The sequence below is a fragment of the Rhipicephalus microplus genome, chromosome 2 (assembly GCF_043290135.1).
Source record: "Rhipicephalus microplus isolate Deutch F79 chromosome 2, USDA_Rmic, whole genome shotgun sequence".
Classification (NCBI taxonomy): Eukaryota; Metazoa; Arthropoda; class Arachnida; order Ixodida; family Ixodidae; genus Rhipicephalus; species Rhipicephalus microplus.
Genome location: NC_134701.1, coordinates 65788706 through 65816497, shown reverse-complemented (window position 1 = coordinate 65816497; position 27792 = coordinate 65788706). Strand labels below are relative to the sequence as shown.

The 27792-nt window shown below is 41.8% G+C and overlaps 1 protein-coding gene and 1 long non-coding RNA gene across 5 annotated transcripts in view; both read left to right on the top strand.

The window, feature by feature from the left end:
• LOC142796276 (uncharacterized) overlaps positions 1-27792 on the top strand; it is a 159074-nt gene that overhangs the window by 96901 nt on the left and 34381 nt on the right. For 2 of the 3 annotated variants that reach the window (XM_075886525.1, XM_075886522.1), the window contains one exon: positions 17042-17127. The exons of the other annotated variant lie outside the window; for it this stretch is intronic. In XM_075886525.1, coding sequence (XP_075742640.1) covers positions 17042-17127 — 86 coding nt within the window. The remainder of the gene's footprint in view (positions 1-17041; positions 17128-27792) is intronic. 3 annotated transcript variants of the gene reach the window in all.
• On the top strand, positions 817-10432 carry LOC142796275 (uncharacterized). 2 transcript variants are annotated; one of them, XR_012893688.1, is made up of 5 exons: positions 817-1266; positions 2294-2368; positions 5034-5093; positions 5797-5941; positions 6924-10432. It is a non-coding gene; the product is annotated as an uncharacterized LOC142796275 (long non-coding RNA). The 2 variants fall into 2 exon arrangements; XR_012893689.1 differs by having other exon boundaries at positions 5034-5110.

Below are 27792 nucleotides of genomic sequence, written 5' to 3'. Positions count from 1 at the left end.
TCGCGGTGGGCTACTTGAACGTGGCCGACCTGTCGCGGCAATATCCTGCAAATGGGGATACATGGTGTCCACTTTCTTGGTGTACAACAAAAGGCAAAACGAAGGCCTCCGAAATAGCTCCGACGATCGCGGAGACCAATGACCAGAAAAACCTGATTGTGATCACAACTATCACTTTGCGATTTACCTGCATAAACTATCTGTTCGCATTCGCTACCTAAAGACGGCTTTGTTAGCCGTCAAAACCTATATGCGAGATGCTGTGGGGTAGCAGCGACCTCAAATTATCAGCCGTCGTGGCGTGTGCGACATTAATAGCACGCGTCACCCGTCACTACTGTTTTACGGCGCGTAACGCTGTCAGGGGCTCTCTTGAGCCTGATAATCAAAGTGACCAAGGTTATCCGCCAAAGTTACTGAAAACAGGAACAAAAACGCAGTACATTATCACAATTGCTCAAGTGACCAGCCGTGGGTCACGAGAGTAACCCGCGTATTCACAAACGCTCCTTCACTCAAGGGCTCTCTTCGACTTGAAAAAGTCGAAGGGAGCGCCGTCTCTTGGCAGACCAAGCCACTCTGCACTATTCTGCAGTGATTCTTGTGAAGCACAGCGTAAATATTAGTCGACCAGCGGCGCAGTGCTCAACTCAGTCAAGTGAAGGATGGAATTCGAGTCGATGAGCGTTTTTGAACACGGGGCTAGTTCGCTTACCCAAAACTTTCGCAACGTCCCCTATGCAGTGCTCTGACCAGTCTGCTTCGCAACAGCTAAGGGAGTTGATAAAATTGAAGCATGGGCCACACTCCAACCAATTTCGGTACTCGTAATAAGGCGTCTGGCAATGTTTTAGTTGGAAGCAAAAATTCAGTGACTTCTGCAAGTGTGGCCTTTTCTTTTCAACCTTCACATCAATAAAGTATAGTTGCGCAGTTATGCGTGTAAATATTATGTGTTCCTGCATATTTTCTTGCTAACACCCTATATACTTATCCACGCCCTGCATACGTTGCGCCGACGGGCGGCGCTACCGCTCTGCTCTCTTCTGCTGCCATTCCACTTGTATGCTCCTGCCGTTTTGCCTGTGCACCTGGGAAATTTTCGGAAATGCTTTGAAGTTACAATTTTTTGTGTTTGTGAGTACGAATGCTCAAAATGTTGACGAAAGCAGGAAAAAGACATAAGGTGTGCTGCGCTGCTTTGTGTTGCAACAACTTGGGGAGAAACAGTGCAGCGAAAGTTTTGTGCTTCCCAGTGGACGACAGGTAAGTACATGCACTTTTTTGTTCTTTACGAACAAGCAAGCGCTATCCTTATCAAAACAGCTAGAGGGCGAAACAAAATATATCTGTTCTTGCTTTACAGTGAGCCTCCCTTTTTAATATTAGCACTGCGCGTTTCTCAGTGATGTTGTAAGCATTTAAAGCTCTTGTACAGAGTTTATCGTGAGCCGATTGATGCCAGCTTACGCGCAGACGGAAATGTCGCTTCACTATCGGTTTTGTTAGAGATAGCGCGTAATAATTTTTTCGAGAAGAAATCTTGCATATTGTGTTAGCAAATGTGCTGCTTCGACGAACTGGTTCGGCCTTAGAAAATTCTGATGACCAGTTGCATGTAGTGACATTATCACATTTTAACGTTCAAAATAGAACCCCGAATTGATTTGCAATGCAGTGGCTGCTTCCATTTCGTGTTACGAGAAGTTTGTGTTACCTGCTCTAAGGCCGAGGTGCACTTCAATTTTGAACCTGTGAAAGATTGTTTACGCCCTTTTTCGCCCTTTCTATATTTCTGTAACTTTTACGTGTTTGTAGATATCCATGCTGTTATTGGTTGCAATTTTTAGGTGCGAGGTATGGCAGAAATACACGGAAAGGGCAGACCTAGAAGGACTCACACGGGCGCGAATGTACAACGGCTACCACCTCTGCTCCGACCACTTCGCAGAAAGTTCCTTTGCAAACCTTGCCAGAACACGGCTAACGTGGACTGCTGTTCTGAATCTTGCAGTGGAAATGGGATCCTCGATTGATGAAGGCAATAAAAACAATTTATTAGCAGTTGCGAATATGTGCGCTTTTGTCGTTCGTTTTCGCGCACCTTATCACCTGATGCATAATTACGTTCCGTATATACACGTGACTTCAAGGTGTGTACTTTACAATGTGCTTTATGCTACCACCTTAATTTGCAATTTCCTTCCTTCACCACCTACTTAAAAGACCTTAACGTGCAATTGCCTTCCTTCGCCACTTTTTAAACGAGACTGATATCTACCCTATCTTCAAGGAACCTCTCTGGCTGACGCCACGGCTCCTGTGGCTCAAGACCACCCTGGCCAAAAGAGCATCGCCCAGATTGCAGGTATGCACAGGCCGGCTTGTGGGATTTGGGCATTAAAGAAGGGGCGTGTATGCTTGCTTTGGGTAACACAAGTATAAAGGGTATGACACAAAAGTGAACTGCAACAAGTGCTTTTAAATGCGAAGCATTTCTTGGCAAATTTTGGCAACTTTGATCTATCTATCTATCTATCTATCTATCTATCTATCTATCTATCTATCTATCTATCTATCTATCTATCTATCTATCTATCTATCTATATATATATATATATATCTTTCTATCTATCAATCTATCTATCCGCCTACTACCTTCATCTCTCCGGGATGTTTCGGTAATAATATCAATTCCAAACTCAATATGGCATAATATCACTGTATGAAGAACATACTTGACTAGTCATAACATGAAGATTATCAAGTGTGTGTAATAAATGTCATGATTTACACTTAATGGTCCGGCAGCCCTTGCTAATTCTGTTCACATGGCATGTTGCAAAACTGGTATGGTATGGCATGATTGCAAGGCTAACACAAGCGACCGACCATAACAAGAAAATCATGACATGTGGGTCATGTACCAACATGCCTACATGCAACGCTAAAGATGCGGCGGTGGCCTCTTCGCTAGCTTCACTTATGCCAAATTTTGTATTACAGGACGTGAATGGATGACGAAGGTATGATACTGGTGTCAACATGATAAACATAAGATGTGTGTCATGTAACATGACTACATGCTAAGCTCATGGTGTGCTCACGGCCATTTCGCTAGCTTCTCATGTACCAAGCCCAATATTAAGTGATGCGAACGGACAACATAAATAAACGAAACATCCAAACATAACAATCATGACATGCGTGTCATGTAACAACATGACTACAAGCCACACGGATGATGCACTTGAGGCCGTTTCGCTAGCTTCACATATGCCAAATTTAGTTTTACGTGACGCCAATGAATGATTAAGGTATGTGACTGGTGCAAACATGATAATCATGAGATGCGTGTCATGTGAGAACATAATGACAAGCCCCAGTCAAGGCGCCAACGCATTTCTACGTGACGCGGTGCGTGTGCTTGCCTGCGTTTATTTCGTCGCGTCACGCCGGCGTTGCTACGCCAGGCGCCGGCCCTGCCATATACTCTCAGGCGCGCGCCGCGCTGCTCATTTCAGAGCGTCCGGCGTCCCTCCGTCACGAAAACAGGGAGAGGCAGTGTTGTCTGAATAACACATCGGCGCTAAATGGAGCATTTCGCATTTCTTTCCGGTTACCGTCTAGCCGCGCCGACGGGTACTGGTAGCTCCTGGCGTCAGACTATAGAGTGCTCGCGTTTTGCTAACGCAGCGTCGCTGTACCCAGCTTTCGCGCGCGTAAAGGCTACATTAGAGTATATTGGGCCCTTTATGATGCACTCGCGGCCGTTTGACTAGCTCCACATTTACCAAGTCTGGTGTTACGTGCGTAGATGGATGACGAAATATATGACTGGTGCAAACATTATAATCCTCACACGCGTGTCATGTAAGAACATGACAATGTACCATGCTCAATGCGTGGTGGTAGCCGTTTTCCTTGCTCCACATATACTTAATTTGGTATCACGTGAAGTAAATAGATGACGAAGGTAAACAACACATCAGAACATAAAAATCATGACACGGAAGTCATGTACGGCATTATTTACATCCACCTTGTAACGTTGTGCTTATTGTAAAGTGACATATGAACATTTCTCAATCGTGCTTTGCATATCATCGATTCCCACTGTACGTGGGATCTGCCAACTTTTTATATAATATGCAACGGCTTCGCGTGATGCTTTGGTAGCAAAATTGTTTCTGCGTTCGCCAGGGAATTGCGATCTTTTCGTTTTTTTTTCCAATTGAAACACCATGCGTGTGGAGGGTGTTCTAAAACTGCTCGTGTAGCTAACGATGCGAATATTTTCCAGCTTCCTGGTGCAGTGAAAGATAAAAATATTTTCTTTTCACAACGACAGAATTCACGCTCATAAGAAAATGCAGCGCTCTTGGCCCTGCTGTAAACGATAGATCAATCACCGACTGTTGTCGAGTATCGGACATGATTTTGCAATTGGAAGCATGATGTCGCAAAAATAAATCGCGTTTCGATAAGGGAAAAGCTCGCGTACACCTCAGGTGGTCGATTTAGTTTGCAGTCGCTGATTACGCCATGTCTTACGCACGTTTTTCTGTCCATAAGACCTCACGATTCAGTTAGACAAAGCCAAGTCTCGCGTACACGCTGCGATGATCTCCCTAAGTTTGATTGGTGCTGTATGATAGACATTTAACAGGAGCAGGTGTGCGCGTGCCCGTAAACAGCAGCTTTTAAATTGTTCAGACCTAATTACCTCTCGCGGGCAATGTACGAAATGGTGAAGCGAAAGTAAATAGAAAACAACCTCTGCAATACTACAATAATCTGAGCCAGCAAATGAGACAACGCCAACGGTGAACATGTTACGTGAGTGTACAACAGCAATAAAACTTGGAGCAATGCTTACTGTCTCTTATAGGAATATTTTTAGAAGTCATGCAAAGATGTACAACCAAAGCGAAACCGCTTGAGTTTGAAACTGCCATTTTATGAAAAAATGTGCTGAGGCTGTTAACATCATGCGAACTTAAACTCCACTCATTCAAATCCTTTGTTTACAGAAAGCAACTCTACAACAGCCAGCCCAACCTTTCTTGAATCACCATTTCATTTCGGCTATAGTAAGTCTACGCTAAAGGTAATGATAAATATGTATGAATGCAATTTTCGTCTTGCACACTACAAGCATTATTGATTTTTTGCTACTTGGATGCCTTCAGCGGGAAATCCCGGAGGGCTGCTTTATTCCGCATGCCACGGATTGGTGGAAAACAGATGAAGGGACAATATTGAGTTTTTAGTGAGTTATCAGAAGAATGTAATGAATATAAGAGTGCGGTGTAGGAAGAACTCGCAAGCAGAGTTTATTTCAAGAAAACAGATCTTAGCACTTATTCAGAAGGACATATGTGAACCGCAAATACTTTATCAGTTTAAATATTTGTCCGAGTTGATACGGTTCCAGGTCGAAATTGCTTGGTAGTGCCACACCCATATATTGATAATATAACAGACAAAAACAAGTGCGTACGCGCAACTGACATGTTAACAAAATAAATACAAATCAGTATAAGTCATGTTCGTGTGGCTTTGATTAAAAAATGCCAGTTGGGATTATGCGCTTGTCTTTGTGTGTTCTTTCTTCATTCTGTTTTTGTATTGCTGCACCAGTTTGCATAATTTAAGATTCCGTATTGTTCACTAAGCAAAAATGTTATAATTGTTGTTTCCGTGCATGCGGGTGCTGGGGCATGAACTATTGATAGTTGTGTGAACAAATATAAATGCCCTGCGCTCGACGTTATTTCTGTTTAAAAACTCCAGCCAAACACCAGTTGACAACGAATCCCCAATGCCTGGACCATCTGGCCTTTCCGCGTGTGGCCGGTCGGATGAGTGTGCACCTTGCCCGGAAACATCCAGCCAGGAAAAACCAAGAAAGAAGACACGTTTGCTGACTCTTTCTTATGTATGGGTTTATAATATTTCGTCATTTTATTCTTTTCAACCGAACACAGTGGGTCCTTTTTTTTTAACAAGGAATACTATAGAAATATTTAAATAACAAATTCGATCTGAGAAAAGATCGAGTAAAAATGACGTCGTTTTGTCCCGCAACTATAATCATCACCTATTGTGCATTCCTTTCTTTCCATTAAAGCCACGCGCCCTGCACTTACTGGTCACAAACGGTAAGCACGCTATAAGCGTGACATAGCATTCTTCACAGGAAGGTGGCCAGTGCCAAGTTTTTCATGAAAGAAGCTCGAGCATGCCGGATGACGATACTTGTTGTGGTAAAAAAAAGACGCCCTTTTTACTGAACGTTTTTTAGGGTGTTGTATACAACGACATTACACAAAAAACATATAGATAAACACCTGATTGTGGCACACAGCTACAACAAAACCCATGCAGATTTCTCAGAATGAAAGCTTCTCAGGTGCAGCTTCGTGCCACAGTCGTTTGAATGTCTATTCTCCCTTTCTTCTTAACTATTTCACCACCCTGCGGGATAACGCGAAATCTGGTTTGCGATGACATTACATGTTCTACATGTGATAGTTAGAATGTGTGAAGAGAATTCCGAGCAAACAATGAATGAAAATATAATATCTGCCTGCACTTATCTCATGCTACCATACATGTAAGATGACATAACATGAAGCGCTATCAATGTCAATACTGGTTTTGATAAACACAACTATCTATCTAAATAAGCGTGAAAATCTTAGAGGTAGTTGAATCACTCACAAAAATTAGGAATTGTGTATGTCAAAGACTTTTATTATACGTATTAATATCATGTAGCGATGACATTTAGGCTTCATCTTTCGCCAACGAAACCCCTGTATCAAAGCACCTGACACTTATATAAAGGACACTGTGCTCGCCCTGTGTACCTATGCTGACCTAGAGAAAAGTTACATTGTATGAATCTCTCTTTACAGTTGCCACACAACCTCACCGAGGTCCAATAAGAAAGATGCATTCACCGAAGGCCGCCACCATCATCAAGCTAATAAATAATGATGCACAAAAGTATCAGAAGTCAGCCACGATAAAAAGCGGCCGAAAAACTACTGCACGGGAAGCGCTCAACAAGAGAAAGCTTTATGCAAGCCCTGAGTTATACAAGTTCGTGGGCAGCCAAGTGGCACTCCATTGTCGCAAGAAAAAGGGAAGGAGGCGGTCTCGAGAGGTGAAGGAATTCGCCTTGAAGATGCATATTCATGGGCCAAGTTGCCATCACAATCCCTTCGAAAGTGATTATCTGAAATTCTAATGACACCTGGATTTATTTCTAATGTATTGAACATTCCTGAAGATGCAGCGAAAATTGGCCAATAAAAGATCGGGCATGCGTAATTACAAATGACGAAATGTCAGTGAGACCAAATTCACAGTATGACACCAAATATGACGTACCCATTAAATTTTCTGACGATGGCTCAGAGCAGACAACAGCATTGGCAAATGTGGTGTTTGTAGCATTTGTTTCTGGAATCTCACAATTGTGGGAAATGCCTGCCCAAACTGCAGTGCATGTGTAAAAGATCCAGAGGCTGCTACTAGCCTTGATAGCGCAACTTGCAGAATGCGAGCAGTATACCAAAGCCGTCATGTGCAGTAGGGGTCAAGTAATTTAAAACATTTTATGAATTGCCAGCCACAACACAAAATCCATCCTTGAAAGTGAACGGACACAAAGTTTATTTCTTCGTCGGCACTTCACACCTAATGAAGCGGACAAAAAATAACTTTCGAGCCCCTCACAATTTTTTATTGGCCTTAAAACTGTGAACTGGAGCTACATTCGCGAACTGTACGAGTGCTCTGACCCACGTAGAGTAAAATTGGTGAGAAAATTAACATTGGAATATATCTACAAGAAACCTTTGAAGGTCAAGTTCGCAAAACCAGTCCTTAAGCGAGTCTGTGTCTGTAGATAAGTCAGTCATGAGCGTCTTGGGAAGCTACCTGCGACTGCCGAATCTACTGCAAATGCATAGAAGAGATGGACACAGCTATTTGACTGCCTCAATAATAAGACTGCCTCTGCTAGTACTCCTGGCAAAATGAATTATGCTTTAGGTGCCACCTCACAGCCCCTGGTGTTTTTATAAGAGGCAATCAAATAGATATTGTGCCGGAGATTCGACAGCCCTAGCCAGCCGCACACCATCCGTGGCTGGCTAGTCACTATACAGGCTGTCCTTATGCTGTGGCTAGACCTTCATGAAAATTTTAACTTTATTTGCCTGCTGATTTGTCGCGTGCAGCAAGACTTGCTGGAGAACCTATTCGGCACTTTGAGGCAGAAGCTTGGCTGCAATGAACATCCGATTGTGTTTTAATTTATCGCTGCGTTGAAACACGTTTTCGTTGGGAAACTGTCAAACATATTGTTGCGCGGGATTCGCGAAGTTGTCGATTCGCATCTATTTGCATGGTTGACCTTAGGTGAGCCTCGAGCTTATCAGGCAGCGGTTACACAAACATTTTTCCCAAGCGAGACCTCGGGTGAAGACCTCCTGGATATCACGGATGAGAATTCATTGTACTGCTTTGCGGGTGGCATCGCGCTGCAATTCTTTGAAAATCGGCCAGCAGACTGCATCTGTGAGTCATTCATAAGGAGTGGTGATTCGGAATTCTCAAGTTCCAATGAAACCTCAGCCATTGTTCAGTCTTGGGGTAAAGAAGGCGGTCTTTTTGCCGATTCGACGCTGCCTTCTGTTTTTTTAGAGGCAGTGAAGGACACGGAGAAATGTTTTGTGGAACACATAGGAATGGTCGCGCATTTGTGCCGCACAACTACTGTGCTGAAAGATAAGCTAAACAGGAGTCAGTCTAAAGAAATCTCTTGCTCTGAAAAGTGCCGCTCGGATCTTCTGCGGCAGTTTGCTATGCACGGCTCATGCTACACATAAGTGACATAAATCGGGCCCTAGAAAAACAGCGTGAGGGAAAATCCGCTGCAAAACGAAAGAAAGCTCTAGAAGCTTCAAAATTATAAAAAAAATTGTCTTACTAAGAGCTTAATATTTTTTTTGGTGCAGCAATTCTTTGGGTAGTCTACTGAGTGGGCTATCTTTACAAGACGCTTCAGCGCATTTAGGAGTCAGCGCAAACAGCGCGCAAGGTGTTGCCTTTACGCAGACACTCATAGCTCACATGGTTTCGCTATAATGCACTGCTGTGATACGTGAAATTGAAGACCTCGAACTTTATGCCATGAAGTTGTGAAATAACTAATACTTCTCGATATTCTTGACACAAGTACTTTTGTTTTAAAACCAATAGAACAGCAAGAAGCTCAATCTAGAAAAGTCAGAAATATTTTAGTAAGTCAAGAAAGCCCGCTGCGCCACAAGCAAGTGTACCAGCAAAGTTTAGGGGCTTTCGCTGGTTTTGTAAGGCGTCTTTGAAAGTCAACCTTCAACCAATTACTAAATATTACAGATCAGACTTGTCCTACCCTTCCAACATGACGCACAAAGCTGGGCTTAGGAGCCCTATAAAAAAGGATACTTTATATGATTCAGGCGTATTAGAAAACTGCCTTTAAAACCGGTGAGAATATACCCGTTATGAGCTATGTGCACAGGCAGATTTACTAAATGCAATCGATCTGATTTCCTCCGCATCATTCTCCACGGCCGCCAACGACGACAATGCCACAATACCTGCACAACACGATCGCTTTGTGAACATTTCTTCATGTCCAGAAAGTGAGAGTTCCATGATACCTTTCTGCATCACTCTGTTCTAGTCGAAGTTCCAATGGTCATTAACCATCGACACTTGCCTATACTGCAATCAATGATTCTCGATGGAAAGCTCTGCCTGCGAGGTGTCATTTGGTGTTTTTGTAAGATTGTGATACTCATGTCTAAACTGTGATATAAAATATGCAAATTACAAATTGCGAGGAGTTAGTGCAATATACCGGTGTAGAATTTTGTATTATAATGCCCTGTTAGCAATGCTACTGCTTTGAACGAGGCTTTATGTGTTGTATCAAGAAATAGTCAAGTGTTAAAATGTAAATAGTTTCCTCAACGGCGCATCAGCACAAGCTGAGTTATGCAGAAAGTTCGCTTGCTATAGAAAATTGTTTCGACAAGCAACTTTCATAGAAAGAAAGGAGCTGATAGTGCTGAACTCAATGCGCTGGTCATCAGCACTGCATGACCAGTTCATTATTCACGAACGTGTCACTCTAAGCCGTTGTTTTTGGAGAATCGTATTGTGTGCACCCAACAAGCGTTTTGAATCCTGCAGCTATATTTGTATGCGATGAATTGCGTCAAGAATTCTATTATGCTTGTGTAACCGATGCATACTGCCACCATTTGTATTTATTGCACGTGATGTATAGCTTTGTGCTGTTGTGGCATGTATTGAGTTTTATCGTTTGCAATACCTTGCTAATAAAATTTGTGACTGGACCACATTTTCGGACTACTCCTTTTTCTTGCTCAAATGAAACTGCCACACTTCAAGGTTTGCTGGCTCGCATGCTTTCAGCTGAGTAATATTTCCAAATAAATATTTTGTGGTAGTGAGAGTATGAGCAACTTAGCAACCGAAGGCTCTCGAAAACAATACACGCAGAAGAAACACAACGCAAAAAAAATGTAAGCGGTGTTATTTCCCGTTTGCGGCTTCGAAGCCAGTCGCGCCCTCGTCTAGCAGCGTAGCAGACAACAAGCAGCTCGGCGTTTTCTCCTCTTCCGTCAACAAAAGCGTTGCCATAGCAGCATCCGCCATTTTTATTGCTTTTTTTAGTTTCACAGTTCCGCCCACCAAACGCCAGTGGACGAATTGGAGCTAGTGGCGCAATTGTCAATTATCTGCGGAGTATACTAGCTGATCTAACCATGACTGAAGTTCTTCACTTCCTTGTTAATGCACAACGCTACAGTAGCACGCCTAAAGTCTTTCTTCGTAGAGCACGGAGATGTTGTGTCTGCTCTAGCTTTCGCCTTCGTTCTGGCAAGTGAAATAGCTAGCACTTCATGGCGGTTCAGTGAGGCGTCTAACTAGCGAATATTCGTAGCTGTTTTTTCTTTAGTGTTCAATGCAAACACACCTAACATTTAGCTCAATCGTCGTTTCGCACGCGCTCGTTGCACACGGTTGCGCCGCAAACTGTGCAAGGAAGTCGATCTATGCACTGCCCAAAACGGCGTCAGCAGGTGGCGCTACGTTGATTTGATTTGATTTGTGGGGTTTAACGTCCCAAAACCACCATATGATTATGAGCGACGCTTTAGTGAACTCCAGAAATTTCGATCACCTGAGGTCTTTTAACGTGCAACTAAATCTGAGCACACGGGCCTACAACATTTCCGCCTCCATCGAAAATGCAGCCGCCACAGCCGGGATTCGATCCCGTGACCTGCGGGTCAGCAGCCGAGTACCTTAACCACTAGACCACCATGGCGGGGCCAGGTGGCGCTACGTGATGGCGATACTCCGGACTCTGGCGTCTATATGAATTTTACGTTAAGGCTGCAGTGTATCGTAGACCTCACTGATCGCACATTTAAGAAAGGACTGGCCACACACTGAGCCACAGATGCCAGCGTATGTTGGGCTCTCGGGAGCATGTGTGAACATGTTGATATACGTACGGGCGGTCCCCTGGTGGCACTAGGGTACGCCAGGAGACTTGAATACCACGTGAAGTATACTTGTATTCATTGCAACAATATATTCAGTTCAAATACACAAAATATGTAATTTCTTTTCAATTGTTTGTGCCTGTGTGTACGTGTAAAAAAGTACATTCATGGAGTTGTGATCCTTGCGTCTTTATATATATGCTATGATATTGCAGCGTTAACCATAATATATTCAGATACCAGAATGTTAAAACTTTAACAAACTTAACTCCAAATTTCGCAGAGTTAGGGATTTCCACTTTGCAATTTAAGAGAAACGTTTTATTTTCGAACAAAAGCTCTGCTCGATAAGCATCGCGCTGTACTTACAGACAACTGTGTGATATCATTTCTAGCTCTCAATGTTCCTTACGTCACCTGCCATGTAGTCCTCGTGACTGCTGTAGTCACGCCTCCCGCTCCATGTGTTACCGGTTCCCGTTGCACCAGATGTGACACCAGGCTTAGCTTCGTGCTGCGTGCGTGCGTTAAATATATTGGCTCAAAGAAACCTGCCTCATATTAAAGCAGCCAGGCGGCCAGAGCTTCATAAAAGACCCGGGTAGACCCGAAGCTTTCCCAGACTTTATATTGATAGGGAGCAAAGATCAAGGCTGCGTGAAGACTTCACGCAGCCTTGCAATTAGGAATCGAATTTTCTGTACCTGAGTCTCACATACCATTATGTCACTGTGTGTGAAAAAAAACCTCATAAAAATCCTCTGAATTAGCTGTCCTATGCGCTTAATAAAGCATAAATGAATCAAATTTTGCGTGAGTATACAAACAAAGAAATAGTAAGAAATTATAAGCAAAGTAAGGGAGATGTTATCGTCGTGGTTCAAGCTTTTGTACGAAGCTTTATTGCCAAGCAGTATAGAGATAGCGATAGCTGCGCACGGTTCTATTTGCGTTCCAACATTGCCTATAAAAGAAGAAACATTTCTGGTCTATAAATTATTTGCCTTTTCACTGCAGAGTCATTGCGGCTAGTTTGCAACATTTAATCTGGCAATCAGGGTAGTGTCCTGTGTGAATTGCTGTGACATGTGCCCCAGGGCTTGCTAGACAATACCCACAAAGATTTGGTGGCTTCAAATGGACGTCGCATGCACCATAACCATAAGGCCAGCTAATAATCCGAAAGTTCGGCAAGTAGCGTTTTCGTTTCTGCGGCAAAGTCATGCTGTTGTCTGCAGAACAGATGAATTGAACTGTGAAGTTGAGATCTTCCAATCATATGTTGAGCGTTTGGAGCATCAGGGGAAATGACATAACTGAATAGAAGAAATTGTGCTTTTTTTACCAATAATTGGCACAGAAGCATATGATATTCACCAGAATTTGGTTCTGTCATTGCGAGAAGTAAAGCTCTTTGTGAAAGTAAGAGAACTGGTTCAAATTCACTGCTGCTCGAAGAGTTATGTAATTGTGGGAAGTTGTCAAATCAGTAATATATTTCAGCTTCACAATGAAAGTGACGATAATTTTTAGTAGATTTGTAGGGCCCAACCAGGAAATGTAAATGTTCCGATGATTGATTTGTACGCCACCATGGTAGCTTGAATTCAACTCACGTTTGAAATCGTCTGCTTTTGGGAAGAGATATACCACATTACAAGCATGTAAAATAAAATTCGGACACCTGGAGAAACGCTTAAAGCCGTGAATATGAATAGAAGTGTTGCGGAAGGTGCTATGGCCCCCTGAAGGCACTGGAGCAAGAAGTTCAAAGTAAATAAGGCTAAGAAACAGAACTGGTATAGCTGTCGTGAGGCCCAAGTGCCAGAAAATTAGTGTGACGAAAGGTACTCAAGCTAGCTGTGCTCATCAACAAAACATGTGCCGAACAAAAATAAATAGAAGCTTAATGCATACAGTCAATTTAATAAAACCACCAGACGAAAACAAACACACTCCAAACAACTGTGCAGTCTCATCAGCAAAAAAAAAAAGATTTTGGGGTGACTCATACTGGAAAGTGCCGTGATTCCTAAATAAAGGGGGACACGTGGCGATAGCAGCCATTAGATGTGGAAGTATGCTTCAAAATAGTGAATTATTGGGCTAGTTAGTTTACATTTCGATTATTATGCGCTTGTGTATTCTAAGTTAACCTATTGTATTCTCGTATGGGGAACAACTACGCCTACTAACTATCAAAAACTACTAGTACTCCAAAAGAGAGCCTTGCGGTGCATTCATGGGTACCGTGGCAGACCCAAAGACTTTTCCACGTTGCCATTGTTCCGTACTTACGATCTGCTTAAAGCGAACCAAGTCTACCTCTTTCGACTGTTGCAATATATTAAGAGCAATCAACTGCACACTCAAGACTTTACTTTGTCTAACGATGCATATCACTTTCGAAAACAAATCCACCGGGTCCCTAAAACGCGCACAAACTATGGCAAACAAAAATTAAATTATCAGGTCACTGTGGTTATTAATAAAATGTTGACGGATGTTGATTTTGATGTTGCATTGAAATTATTCAAAAAACAAACAAAGAAATATTTACTCGAATCTGATTTGTGCTTTGTATAAGCTTGTATTAAGTTTATATTCTGTATATTTATAATGCTTTGTATTTTGTCTACGCTGCATGCTTGGCAGCATTGTGTTACACTGGCAAATGCAGCTAACACTGCAATTATGTGTTTTCGTTTATTTATGTCAGACTGTACAAGGGAGCCGAGGCCTCTGTCAGGCACTCCAGCCTTTAGCCCCGGCTACCCCCTTTGTGTGAAAGGAAAATAAACTTCACTTCACTTCACTTCACATTTGGCCCAATGGAAGACTACTAAGAAGACGCTCAAATTGAAACCGAGTTTATTTCGAAAAGTATCTCAAGGCAAAAACAAATGCGCAGGCATAGTAACACCTAATTATCACTGAACCAACAACAAATATCTGGGTAAAAATTGTGTTAACTATGTACATTGCGATGAAGGGGGCATTCCCAATCAGTTTTTTATTTAACTTGTTCAAAGAAAGTTTATTTTTTTTCATTGTCAGATGCAACAATGATGCAATAACGCGTGCATCTGTGGCAATTTCAATCTTTCCCGCCTCTAATATTTTGTGCTCACACCTTCCCTTAGCCATGCCCTTGACATTCGCCTCTTCAAAAAATGCATTGCAGACAAATGCACTGCAATGCACAGTGAGGTGCGCCCCATTGTTCCGAGCATTCACTGTAGTTGTTTGCTCGTTGAGTCTACCGCTAGGACGTTGGCCTGTATGGGCGATGTACGCTTAACCACAACCATATGGTATCTTGCATACCACTTTCATACCACAGTTGACAAATGGCTTCTTATGCTCTTTTCGACATACTTCTTTTTCTGTACTTTCATCTGCAAAAAGTGCACAAACGGAAAAGCTTTGAGGGTGCCGTAACGACGAGGTCTATGCCCTACTTTGAAGCTATTCTCCTAAGGTTGCGTAAAATTTTGTATTTGTAGAAAATTACAACAAACTTGTTCACCTTATTGAACATCTGTCGCCTCGGCGCGCTGCCTGAAGCCACAATCTGATTCAGAGGGTAGAATTCTATGACAACGAGCAATGTAAAAACAAAACGCGATGTTCGTATGCACAAAATCTGATGGTCCAAGCTGAAGTTTACTTTAAGTGAGATTGTCTTGGTCGGGCCAAGTTGAGGCAGAAAGAAGCGATCCCGCTTTTCAACAGTATAGTATGGAAAGAGTCAAATATGAGGATTGCTTTTTTTTACCATGGCTTATTCTCCCAAGAAATGTGGTCGTCACATGCTTTTTGGATTGCATTCTTCTTGTAAAGGTCTACTGTACGGGATAATGAGGGCGCACCCTGTCTAAAGCACTGTTCAACCAATAACAATAGGATCCACTTTTTTGATTTAGCATTTTTTTTTCAATTGTGACGACCTCATTTGCTGCGAGTATAAGCCATGTTAAGAAAAAATTATCCTCCCATATAAATCTTCACATACCATACTGGTGAAAAGAGGGATCACTTCTTCCTGCCTCCACAAGGCTCCCATTAACTCCTGCTATCATAAAAACAGCTTTAGCTTTGACTGCCAGATTTTGCACCTTACAACTTCGGGTTTTTCTTCCACATTGCTCGTTGCCATAGCATCCTCCCTTGTCAAGCAGATTGTGACTTCACTGAGCGTGCCGACATGACAAAGGTCCGACCAGTTTGTTTTGATTCCTTAGATACTTATGATTACACGCAACCTTAAGAGAATGTTCAAAGCATAACGTAAACCTAGTCTTTTCAGCCCCCTTAAAAGTTTTTCATTTATGCACTCTTGCAGATGACAGAACAGAGAAAGTCTGTTGAAAGAAAGGTAAGAAGCCTTTTGTCCCCAGTGCTAGGGAACTGATGCATAATATACTACTAAGTTGTGGCAAAGCTTACATCGGCCAAACAGGTCGATGTCCTAAGGATAAACTCCGAGGGCACGTAACTACAGTGAATGCTCGAAACAATGGGGTGCACCTTCCTGGGCATTGCAGTACATGTGGCTACAATGCACTTTTTTTAGGAGGCGAATGTCAAGGGTAGGGCTAATGGCAGGTGTGAGCACAAAATGTCACAGGCGGCAAAAGAATAAAATTGCCGCTGATACCTTCATTAGTGCATCACTGGTGCATCTGACAAAGGTAAAGCACCTTGAGTGCAGTTAAGTCTTAAAACTAATTAGGCATGTCCCATTCATGGTATCGTAGGCTGTTAACACGTTTTTCTACCCAGATATTTGTTGTTGGTTCAATGAAATTTATGTGTGACTGTGCCTGCGAATTTCTTTTCGCGCTGAGATACTTTTTCAAAATAAACTTGGTTGCAAGTTGAACGACTGCCAATTAGTGTTTCTTTCTTTCCAACTCTTCGCTCTTCTAGGCCAAATATACTTGGAAGTGTGGGCAAAATAATGTTCAACTCGTGTGGTGATAAGAAAGGGCAGGAGACAAAGAGGATGTGTTTGAGCGATGCAGTGTAAATGAGGGATACAAAGAGCTACCTGCTAATTTGTTAATAGCTGTCAAAAAAGTGAACAGGAGTCACGTTTGCTGCTGTAAAATTGCTGCCTTAAGAAGTTTTGTTGAAGTGAAGAATTTGTTTGCAGAGCATCAAGTACAGAGTAGATAATATGCACGCGGAGCTTTCAAACGCATTTTTCATTGCGTTGTGCTGTGAAAAACTTCAAAACACAAAAGCTTGAGCCACGACAGCATTGTTATCGGTCTAGTTAATATGCATTCATAGTGTCAAATAGCCCAGCAGGAATTCGAGATTACCAGCTGCATACGAGTGTATGTTTATGGTTTTATTTTCTGCACTGCTGTTCTACCAAAATGGGTTCTCAATTTATCTTCAAATTCAAAAATTACCTCCTCCTGAAGGGCCAAGCTGCACGTTTTTGCAGCAGGAATAAGGAGTCAAATCCACGTCTCGAGAAACGGCAGTGCACGGCCGCATCAGTTATAGGGTAAGCAAAAAAGTGTTTTTTTTTAAATATTATTTATTTTCTTTGAATTGTTCCCTACATCTTTAATTGATGCTGTGCCCACTTGATTACTTGCCAGAAGACAGCAGTGTGGCATTTACTACACATGTGCTCCATGGAACATAGAAGAAACCTTGCTTCATTTGCGATTCATGCCTGTTATCACCGCTTGAGTGAAACCACACCTGAGCAAGCCTATTCCTTGTAAAAAATTGTCAAGGGGGATATCGTGCCTTCTAGCAACTCTCGATAGCTATTGTGCCACCTGATAAAGTTAGGGCACTGAACATTGCCTGAATGGCTCTCATTCATATATCACCTTCTTACTGGTTTTACCCTTTTCAATCAAGGCTTCAGGAATGTAGCGTCATATTCAGGTATGTAGCGTCAGGTATGTAGCGTCATATTGCTGCCTGCAGCCAAAATGTGGTGTGCTACCTAAATGCCAAAACTCTGCATCTTATGCTCACATGAACTTTCAAAGATGATTTCATGAATGACTCATTTCCTCTTTTCACAAATATTCAATGGGCTGACTTTATTGACGCAGACATAGGCTTCCAGCTTTGCTGGTGTTGTTTAGTCTAGAGTTCCACTGCAGGGCGAGACGAAAGATCTCGGCTGCGGCGGCTGCATTTCCGATGGAGCTAGAAAAGTTGTAGGCCCGTGTGCTCAGATTTGGGTGCACGTTACAGAATCCAAGGTAAACGAAGTTTCTGGAGCCCTTCACTACGGCGTCTTTCATAATCATATGGTCGTTTTGGGACGTTAAACCCCACGTATCAATCAATCAGGGCAAGACGAAAAAGGACACACACAGGCACTTCTGTGTGTGCCGAATTCAAGGTGCCCGCCCTCCTCTTCCATCTTATTTTACTAAGTCTTCACTGAACATCAAGAACGCCAGAAGTCAACTACGCCAAAAGCTTGTGTGATTTAAGCCAGTCTATTGGAAAGTTATTGTTAGAGAAATTGTGTCGTTATATATGAAATCTGTTTTAAAAAGCTTGTTTCACTGTATAATGCAGTATAGCTTTACCAGGCGTCATGTTTTGGTTGCAAAGTACACTATGCTGCTCATAACGGCCGTTACTGAAGCCATGATTTCAAAAAAATCAAAAGGCTGATGTGAGACTGTGAACTGTCGTGCCAGTTGTGGCGCCTTGCTTTCATGCTGTCACACACCAACCCAAGAAAGTGGTTAGCCCTCACGAGATGTCTATGGCTTTTTTCTATATGAAACAAGCTTGCTAAGCAATGCGGCTGTAAATGCAGTAGTAGAAGGGGGGGGGGGAAGCAGACACTAGTCAAGCATGGAGTGTGGCATATCCCGCGCAGCACCTTCGATACACTCTATACATCATTCTAGTAGCAAGAGCTGCATCGGGCAAACTGGGCATTGAATAATTGAGCAACTTAAAGAATATGCACAATGCGTAAATGATTCAGAAGAGAAAGACATCTTGTTGCTCATCTGAACAATACTGCTGCAGCTGTGCCTCCTGAATTTCTAACACACTGATTTTTGGCAGAAGGAAGAGTAAATATGATGTACTTGGATTGATTTGTGCTGTTTAACGTCCCAAAAGTTGTACTTAGGATCACCACATCAAGACAATGGGGAAGCTTCGTATCATTGATATCTATAGTTTTTGTAAACGTTTTAATTTTCAATTCTTGCATTCACTTCAATTTTACCTATATGTGTGTTGGTATGTAATACGTTTTGCTTCATATGCAATGTTATGCAACAATAGCATTTATAAGTCGCCGACTGTTTATTCTCATTAGGCAAGAGCCGCTAAAATTCTGAATAATCGAGAATCCGAAAGGAAGGACTCGCCAGAAAAAAAACAACTTTATTAACCATCAGCCACAAAAAATAGTGTGCGTCTGCGCACAAGCACAATTACAGGCGACTAAGTCTGCCTGTATTTTAGCTAGTGTTTCGCCATAACTTTAGTTCCTAGCACTGTTAGGCATGTGCTAAATCTGCACAACATTGGTGTGGGCGGTACTTCAGGGCAGTCATAAGCCACCGTTTACTCATGGTTGCCCGACTCAAACTCTTAAGCAGCATCAGAATAAAGTCTCCCTACATTAATCTTAAAAAATATTACAGCTTCTTTCAATGCCATCTGTGCTGAAGTCTCTTGTTGGTGCCAACCACACAGATGGAATTGGTAGCATTGTAGTCATTTTATCAGGCCTTGCAACAAACAAGAGAGCGAGACAAAAAACTTGCTTGGTCATAAAAATAATTGACAAGCAAAATGTCAACTGCCAAAAGGAACAAAGTCGCGTAAAGCTAGTTCGGGCTGCAGCACTCGTGTTTTTTTTTCTTTGCTGCGTACGTGGGGCCGATTGTAGTGATTACCAAGCCACTCGTGAGTCGGGCTTGGATTAGTCTGCAGTTTGGTTGTGGTAGTCATTCAATAAATACTCGGCCGAAAACGGCCATTACGTGCAGCCCAAAAACGCATGGCCACCAAAATCTACAATTGTAATTTCTGCAATAACTTTTATCCTGACAGAATCTACAGCCATAGCTACTGCAATCTTTTAGTGTTGGCAACCTAGTTACTGTAAAAACAATGTGGGCAGCGAGTCATGGCATTCGGTGCCGCACTTCGGTGCCGATCAGCCAGCTGAAGTGCGGAAAATCTGAATGATGCACCGTGAGGCACCCAAATTCTTGGTCCTGAAATTGCAATGCTTCAATGGCATAAAGGGTGGTGCCACACAGATGTCCAAATGAATGGGCGTGTTCAAATTTTCAGCGTCTGAAAAAATGGTGGGTGACTGTACATATTGCAAACAGAACAGTTATGTTAGGCTTGCATTCAAGAATCGGCTTGCACTCAAGACTTCTCTCTAAAATGATAGGCTTTGTGATAGACAATTACAAATATATGTAGACAGAGTGCGTATATGTGTCTAAAAAGTATAAGAAACAACTTGTTTTCTGGCATGATTACATCGCAGACGCACTTTCAGCGCCCACGTTCTGTGGTGGCTGATGGAACTTCCCCGACGTGCGAAATGCCAATCATCTCAGTAATTTGTCAGGCTAGATCAAGTTCTAGTGAATTCGGGCTGAGGAACTGTGCTGATGCATATTGCAGCAACCAAACAAACAGCAACATGACTCAGCATCAACATTTGAGTTCATCTCCCAATACATGACCTCCTGACCTGAATTGGGTCTCAACAATTCCCTTACTGCACTTACTTAGCACCAGCAGACTCTTACCTGCTCCCCAAAGGGCAATCTCCCCGCAATGCACACCACCATGTCCCTTCAGATGTCCTTAAGAGAAACTTGTGCGCGTGCCCTTTAGGAATCCTGAGAGTGAAAGATTTGTTTGCAACTTTTTAAAGAGAATTCGTAGCTCTGCTTGTGGAAATACTGACATTGAAACATAACCACTTTAACACATTATATATTCAATACTAATACATTATTACAGTTTTGTGTTTATTGAAAATTCCCGCCTAAATATCGTAAGAGACAAGCACCAGCAACGTGAAATTGCCTGAGAGTAAATGCGGTAAAGCATCGGTCAAGAGACCGATGCTTCAGCACATGCAGTCTCCAAATTCGGGAGACTTGCGGTAGGTGAAGGATGAATAAACAATGTGAGGCCTTTGATCATATCCCCCTGAGACAGAAAAAGGATAGCTATTGCCGTAAGCAGCCAAAACCACTGTGAGAGCAGCCCGTCAACAGAGCGAGAGGGGAGAGAAGTAGGGTGGCACTCCTCATTTGGGGCCAATCGGGGCATGGTGCGCACCCCAAAAATGTTCTCTGTTGTCGACAATACACTCCTTACTCAAAGAACGTCATTGGTGACCTCTGTTTGCATTAAATCAGAGATATCAATCGGTGCTAGTAACTCGAATGAGCAGTCATCCTTACTTTAAAACCAAGTTAAAAACTTTATAGGTAGCGCTCTTCAATACTAAGTGGTCGTAAGTGCTTTTCGAACATTTCGAACACAAACATTGCGAGTTTCAAGACCCGAGTGTCTTGAATAAACCTGTTTTTCCAGAACCTTTTCATATACAAAAGCCTTATCAGGGTGAGGTCGAATCCTCATGGAAAGAATACGCAAACACACAGAAGCACATGGTACAAGATATATATGGCTGCACAACCCATGTATGTGCTTGGAGTGTTAACACTGCCAGTAGCCATGACAGCGAGTATGAAACACTTTTCCTGCCTGCTGGAATAGTAAAGCACGCAATATTTTATGAGTTGGAAGCTGAATAATAATCTTTGCATACTTCTTGAGGGTATCCAGCCTGACAGAACGAGACTCTTACTATGAATGAAAAGAATAAGGGGAACTATAAGGGCTTGTGTACTGTGTTAGGTTGGTTAGTTTAAACTGATGAACAAGTTGGTGGAGCATCGGACGTATTTCAAGTTGGCAGGTTTGGTCTCTGCTAAAGGAAAGCTATCTTTTAGTCCACCTTTCTCACGATTACACTATAAGTACTTAAATTACCGCAACCTATATTTTCATTGGTTTTCTTGGTATTATTAACAATGTGTTAAGGTTGGGAAACGAGGATCTAAGATTTCCCGTTTATCGTTCATTCCATACTATGAAGGAATTTAATGATGGTGAACACTTGCACGAAACAAAGATCTTGCATGCATCTGCTTCCAGGTACTGAGGTTTCACCTCAAAAATTAAGGCTCAAATATTAGGAGGCGTTGAGGAAACAGTGAGTTCATTTACCTTTGCCTACCCGATTTTCAAATTCTGTGACGTTATGGTAAGGCAATACTTCTAACATTCTTGTTGGGAACTTTGGCTACAAGCTTCAATTTTTTTCTGAGACCCTTGTTTTTGTTTTAGAAACAAGCGTTTCGTCTTACCTTCACCACAGTCACTTGAATAAGCACCCATAGTCGGTAATGAACCAATTTAAAACTTTTTCAGTATAATCCCCATTTCGAAGGCTGGTCCTTTTAAAATTCTGATGTGCCCTATTCTATGCAATTTCGGCTCGCCAAGCACTTGACATGTTCTTTATGCAAAACAGATATGATTGTCCGTTACACCACCAAAATAACATATTCTTGTGAAACATGCCCTGTTAACCTTAGTTGGAGAGACCATGCGTGGTTAAAGAATATTTTTCTATTGGTTCAATAGCATACAGTGAATGTTTCAATTTTCATCAGTTTTGTTTAGTGTTGCAATAGTGTTGCGCCTGTGCTAGTCTGTTCATATCTGATATAAGTCCTGTCTCGTGGCGCTACTCGCCACGGCTTTCATGTCTAAACACGAAGCAGTCTAATCATCAACTCTTTTTAAAGTGTTATTTTCTTTTTTCTACCGCGGAAACGAGCGCAGTTTCAGCCTTACCTAATGCAGAAAAACATATTGTCCTTGCACTTCACTATGGGGGACAGCTTGTTTTTTCAAGCGTAATCACCATTTTCTAGAAAAGCCTACATTCTTGTGCCTCAAGTGCAATGCACTTGAAAAAGCACACAGAGCATTCATTACTCAACTTTTACACAAATAGCTACAATTCGAAGCTCTTGACATAAAATGAAAAAATTGTGGTGATTATTGTGCCTTCTGCTTTTTTTTCACAAATGTGCTTCTCTCCTGGTACTATCTTGATAAGTTTGATTGCAGTTATTGCTAATGTTTTCATTGACTTTACCTATGCCTTAAGAGTGGTGGCAGGGTATTTTAAACAAACATATATGTGTAGTATAAATGCTTACTCAATATGATTTTCGATGGAGTCATGGTTCCTGAATACTCTACTGGTTTTCTGACTGGGCACAGATAGGTCATTGACCTGTGGATATATGTTTAGTATATTTCGCCTTGAAAACTAGTGGAAGGAAGATCAATGCGAAACTTTGGTAAATGTAACAAGTTTTTAGGTGCTACACTCAGCGCAGCATTGATTTTTCACCTGCCATGACCTCTGTAATTGACACCATACTAATACACTGGAGCTGATAGTTGTTGTGTACAATTTTTTCCTGGCCTAATTTTCAATTGAGTTACTGGTGTGTCAAACAAAAATTAAGCCCCTCGAAAACTCTCCCCTTTTTTGCAAATTTGCAATCAGTTCGTGCGTTATAATTGGGTCATGATATGCCAAGCCAACCAGTGTTTTTCAGACCATCACAAATGTGGCCGAAAAAATTTCACATTTCACAGAGAACTCCTCCTATTTGTTTATTTTAGTTGTCAAAAGTTTTCAAGCCTATTGCAAGTCTGTAGTTTGGTGCCGACTCAGCTAGAGGGCGTCGAAAAACAGATTTTTTCATAAAATGTTTCGTATTTCAATCAATAAAGTATTATTTTTGGCAAGGCAATGAAGCCATGAAACTGTAAAGATAATGTATCATTTATGTATATCAATTTTTCCAGGGCTTTTCACACTAGCAAAACTAAATAGTCAATTCTTCGAGGGCTTTCACACCAGCAGAATTAAATAGCTGACGAATTTGGTTTTTTTGGGAAACATGGCAAGCTCAAAGAGCACAAATAAATTATGCGCAACTGACCTGTTTGACATGCTAAAATTAAAACTAATTGAGGTGCGGAAAGTATAGCAGATCTTCTGAGAAAGAAATTGTGATTTTCCCTTTATTAGGGAGAGGGAAGCACTATAATCAGTTTCAAAAGTCACCTTGGTGCTCGGGCAAAAAAAAAAGCATAATATCTCACCTAAAAGCGTTACGTACTAGCTAAACATAGATACAGTTACTAGAGAGTAATATTTTTTCAAGCTAGAAACACTATTTTCAATTTATTGTTTATTTTACAGATTCTGACCTTCGTAACTTTTAATCATGATGCACTTGCAGAGAAAATGTTCAGCTCAAGCCCACTGATAGAAATGTAGATGGCAATCTTGATACCATCTACAAAGCAACTGTAAAGAAAATGGAGTTATCAGCTGTGTTCTACTGCCAACACAGGTGTACTGCAAGAAATATGGCTAGAGTATTGTGGCAGCTAGCATAGCAAAAGAAATATATCTAGGTGGAGTTGTGGGGAGAGAAAAATTTAAAACAGGCACACTATATGTACATTTATGTGTGCATTTGTATTTATACAGGTATATATGCTTATGAATAACTAAAACTGAAAAATATCTGAACAGTAAGAGGGGAAGGGGAGTCGAGCAGCTCTCTCTGTTTTTCTAGAGATTACTCCGAGAAGAGCTATCAAGCCCTTAAAAAAGTAAAAAGTATATAATATGCAATACCACTGCATTACCCACAACACAAGCGAGAGAAGACAGTAGGCTAGCCTCTGAGTTCTTAATATGAAGCTCTTTATTTGTACGTAGTTATCTGACAAGGTTTGGTTCTTAAGGAGCAAGGTAGTCTCCTGAAAGCTTGAAAAAAAGGAAGAATTTGCATTAAGGCTGCGTTCATAAGTGTATTTTGTAAATGGTACTCACGTACTGAATATGAATAAACTTTTTTATTAGGTGTGTAAAGCACGCCTTCCGAATTTACAGACGTTCACAAGAAAGTAGCATTTGTGACTATAAATTGCTTACGCTGGATGGTTAATCTCCAGTCACGATATTGACCACATTCACTGTTATGCAATTCTGTTAGCAATACAATACAGGCGATAAATGCGTTTCCTTGTAGATAGCATGAGGTTTGCCATATACTTTCTAGGCCATCCGGCTTGAGGTGAAGATTGCCATTGTGAATGCTTCACGCTGCTTGAGTTGCACAGGTGAAAAGGCGTAAGGAATACCTAAATAAATACTTTTAAGTTAAAAATAATAATGTCTAGTAACTGCATTTGTGTTTATCTAATATATAACGCTTTCAAATAAGCTATTGTGCATATTTTAGTCCAACACCAACGTAAGCTATTTGTGGCCGTATACAAATTTTTCCGAAAGAAAAGTTAAATTTGCATTTTTTTCAGATGATCTGCTATACCTTGACCACCCGAATTACTTTTAATTTGTAGCATGTCAAGCAGGCTGATTGCACATATTCTATGTGTCGTCGATTGATTGATATGGGGGTTTAACATCCCAAAACCACCATATGATTATTGGAGACGCCGTAGTAGAGGGCTCCGAAATTTTGACCACCTGGTGCTCTTTAGAGCGCACCCAACTCTGAGCACGTGGGCCTACAGCATTTGGACCTCCACCGGAAATGCAGCTGCCGCAGTCGGGATTTGATGCCGTGACCTGCAGGCTAGTAGCCGAGTACCTTGGCCACTAGACCATCGTGGCGAGGCTTGTGTGTGCGCTCTTTGAGCACGCAAAGATCCTGGTAAAAATATGCTTCACCAAAAATGCATTTTGCTCGTGTGGAAAGCCCTCAAAGAATCAATATGCATAAAAAAGCTATTATTTTTGCAGTTTCATAATTCATTACCTTCCCGTAAGTACGACTTTATTGAGTGAATTCTAAAACATGTTTTCTAAAAAATTGTTTTTAACACCCTCTAGCTCAGTTGGTGAAAAAGTACATACTCTTTAAATATACAGGAAAGTTTTAGGGAACAAAAATAAATGAGCAGGACAAGTTGCGAACTTTAAAAAACACTTGGAAAGTATTGCAGGTATAATCGTGGTGGTCGAAAAAACGCTGTATGATTTGAAATGGCATGACGCAACGGAGCATTAGTATGCTAGCTGACGTCAGTGGCGATTTATTATTGTGTAGCGTAAGCTCTGGTGTTGTAATGCGTTTTTTTATTTGTTGTGCGTGTGTGCTGGTTTACCCATTGTCATTTTAAATGCAATATGCTAGAAAAATTCAAGCATAGACAATTTTGAATGTATTCAGTAAAATTCATTCACAGCATAGATAATAAAATGGAAAAGAAAAAAACCGTCTGCTTGTTCTGTTCAGTTTTCTTTTGCTGTTTGTTTTGTTAGTACTTTTAGTGCATTACCCAGTTGTGTGAAAATTGCGTTTCTTCATATGTTTGTGGATGTTTTCTTTGAGCTGGATTAATGTGGTCGCCAATAGTACTGAAGCAACAAATTTATTGTACACTCTCCAACGTTTCTTAAACTGTTGTGATTTGAAACTGATTTGGGATAGTCTGGTGAAAATGCTCCGCTGCGTCTATCATATCAGCGAAATGATCCGTTCTTTTCTTTAGTGTTTGGGCTGTAAATAAGCTTTTGTTCGCGTCAAATGTTTGCTCAGAGGGAGTTCCGGCTGCAGTGGTTACTCCCATTCAATACAAAAGTACTCCCAAGATAGGCGAGGTAAAACACCCTAGATTCCACCTATTTACTTCAAGATAGGATGGAAAGAACAAAAAACAGCGTGGCCGTGTGACAAATAATCCCACTCTGCCTATTGAAAATGCCTAGAAGTGGGCCAAAATATGCTCTAATTACGCCTAAATTACTTTAAAGCAAGAACCACAAAACTCCGGGTTATTTTTCACTCAGCTACAAAGGGAGTGAAGATTTGCCTAATCTACGCCATTCTACGCCCTACCACATGGGCATTTTTCTTTACTGGTATTTTGAGGGTGTAAAACATGAACAGATGAGAGTGATCTTGAGGACAAGCCAAAGATTCGCATTTGGGTTTTTTTCTCTTTAGAGTGTATCACCCTCTCCACCCGGAAATAAAGGTGCGCGAGAGATCATTCTCTCCTCTCCACGAGCCAAACTACGCGTGAAAGATAAGAGCCACCACGCGCTCATTGCACCATCTTGCTGATAATGCTCAAAACACGAAAGCAACCCCCCCCCCCCCCCCGCTCGAGATGCGAGCCAGCAGCATTAAGTGGCATATATAAATAGCTTGTGGTTTGAACGTTCAAGCAGGTTCTCCTCAGTGGCTCAATGGCGAATGCCTCGCATATACGACGCGAAGGTCCCATGTTCGATTCGGCACACCGGAGTCTGTTTTCAGGATTTTTTCTTTCTTACGTTTTCATATATATAATTACATATAAATATACGGTGAGTTACGCCGATGCCAGCGGCCAAATCCAGCCAAGAGTTTCCGCATAATTGCTATCGCAATGAAAAATAGACGCCTGCACGCGTCCCCCGTGTGTCCCGGCCACAATCCACCAACTCATGCAGAGCGTGATATGCGCACACCGCGTTCCACATTGACGAACCCCGTCTCATTGTTGCTTTCTTCGTCCACTAGTCTACGTATACTGGCGCTGCAGTCAGATTAGAAAACTTCACTAACGTGTCAAGTACAACTCTGCACATGCCTCATTGCGTTTCACTGTGGAGCATTGTATTGGGCTCAAGAAGAGCCGTTTTCGCTGCTTTCAGCGGCGCCTCACCCCCCCCCCCCCCCCTACTCACCGGAACGTTCTTCCAGTATGGTGGCTGCATGTGCAGTGTTTCACAGCCTTTGTTTTGAATGTGACGTAGGTGATGAAGTGATGAAAGTGGTGCCGAGAACAGTGAGCATGACAGCTTTCTCGATGATACTGAAACAAAAGAGTGGCTACTTGGGCTGGTTGGTATTGCATTTTTGAAAGAAATATACTTTCTTAGTGCGCAGGCAACGTTTTCAGAAGAAAGATAGTGCCGAGAAATAGGACAGAAAGCACACTTACAACCAATTTTATTGCACAGACAGCGGGAATATATATGCGTTCAAGAGGGCGAGGAGATTAT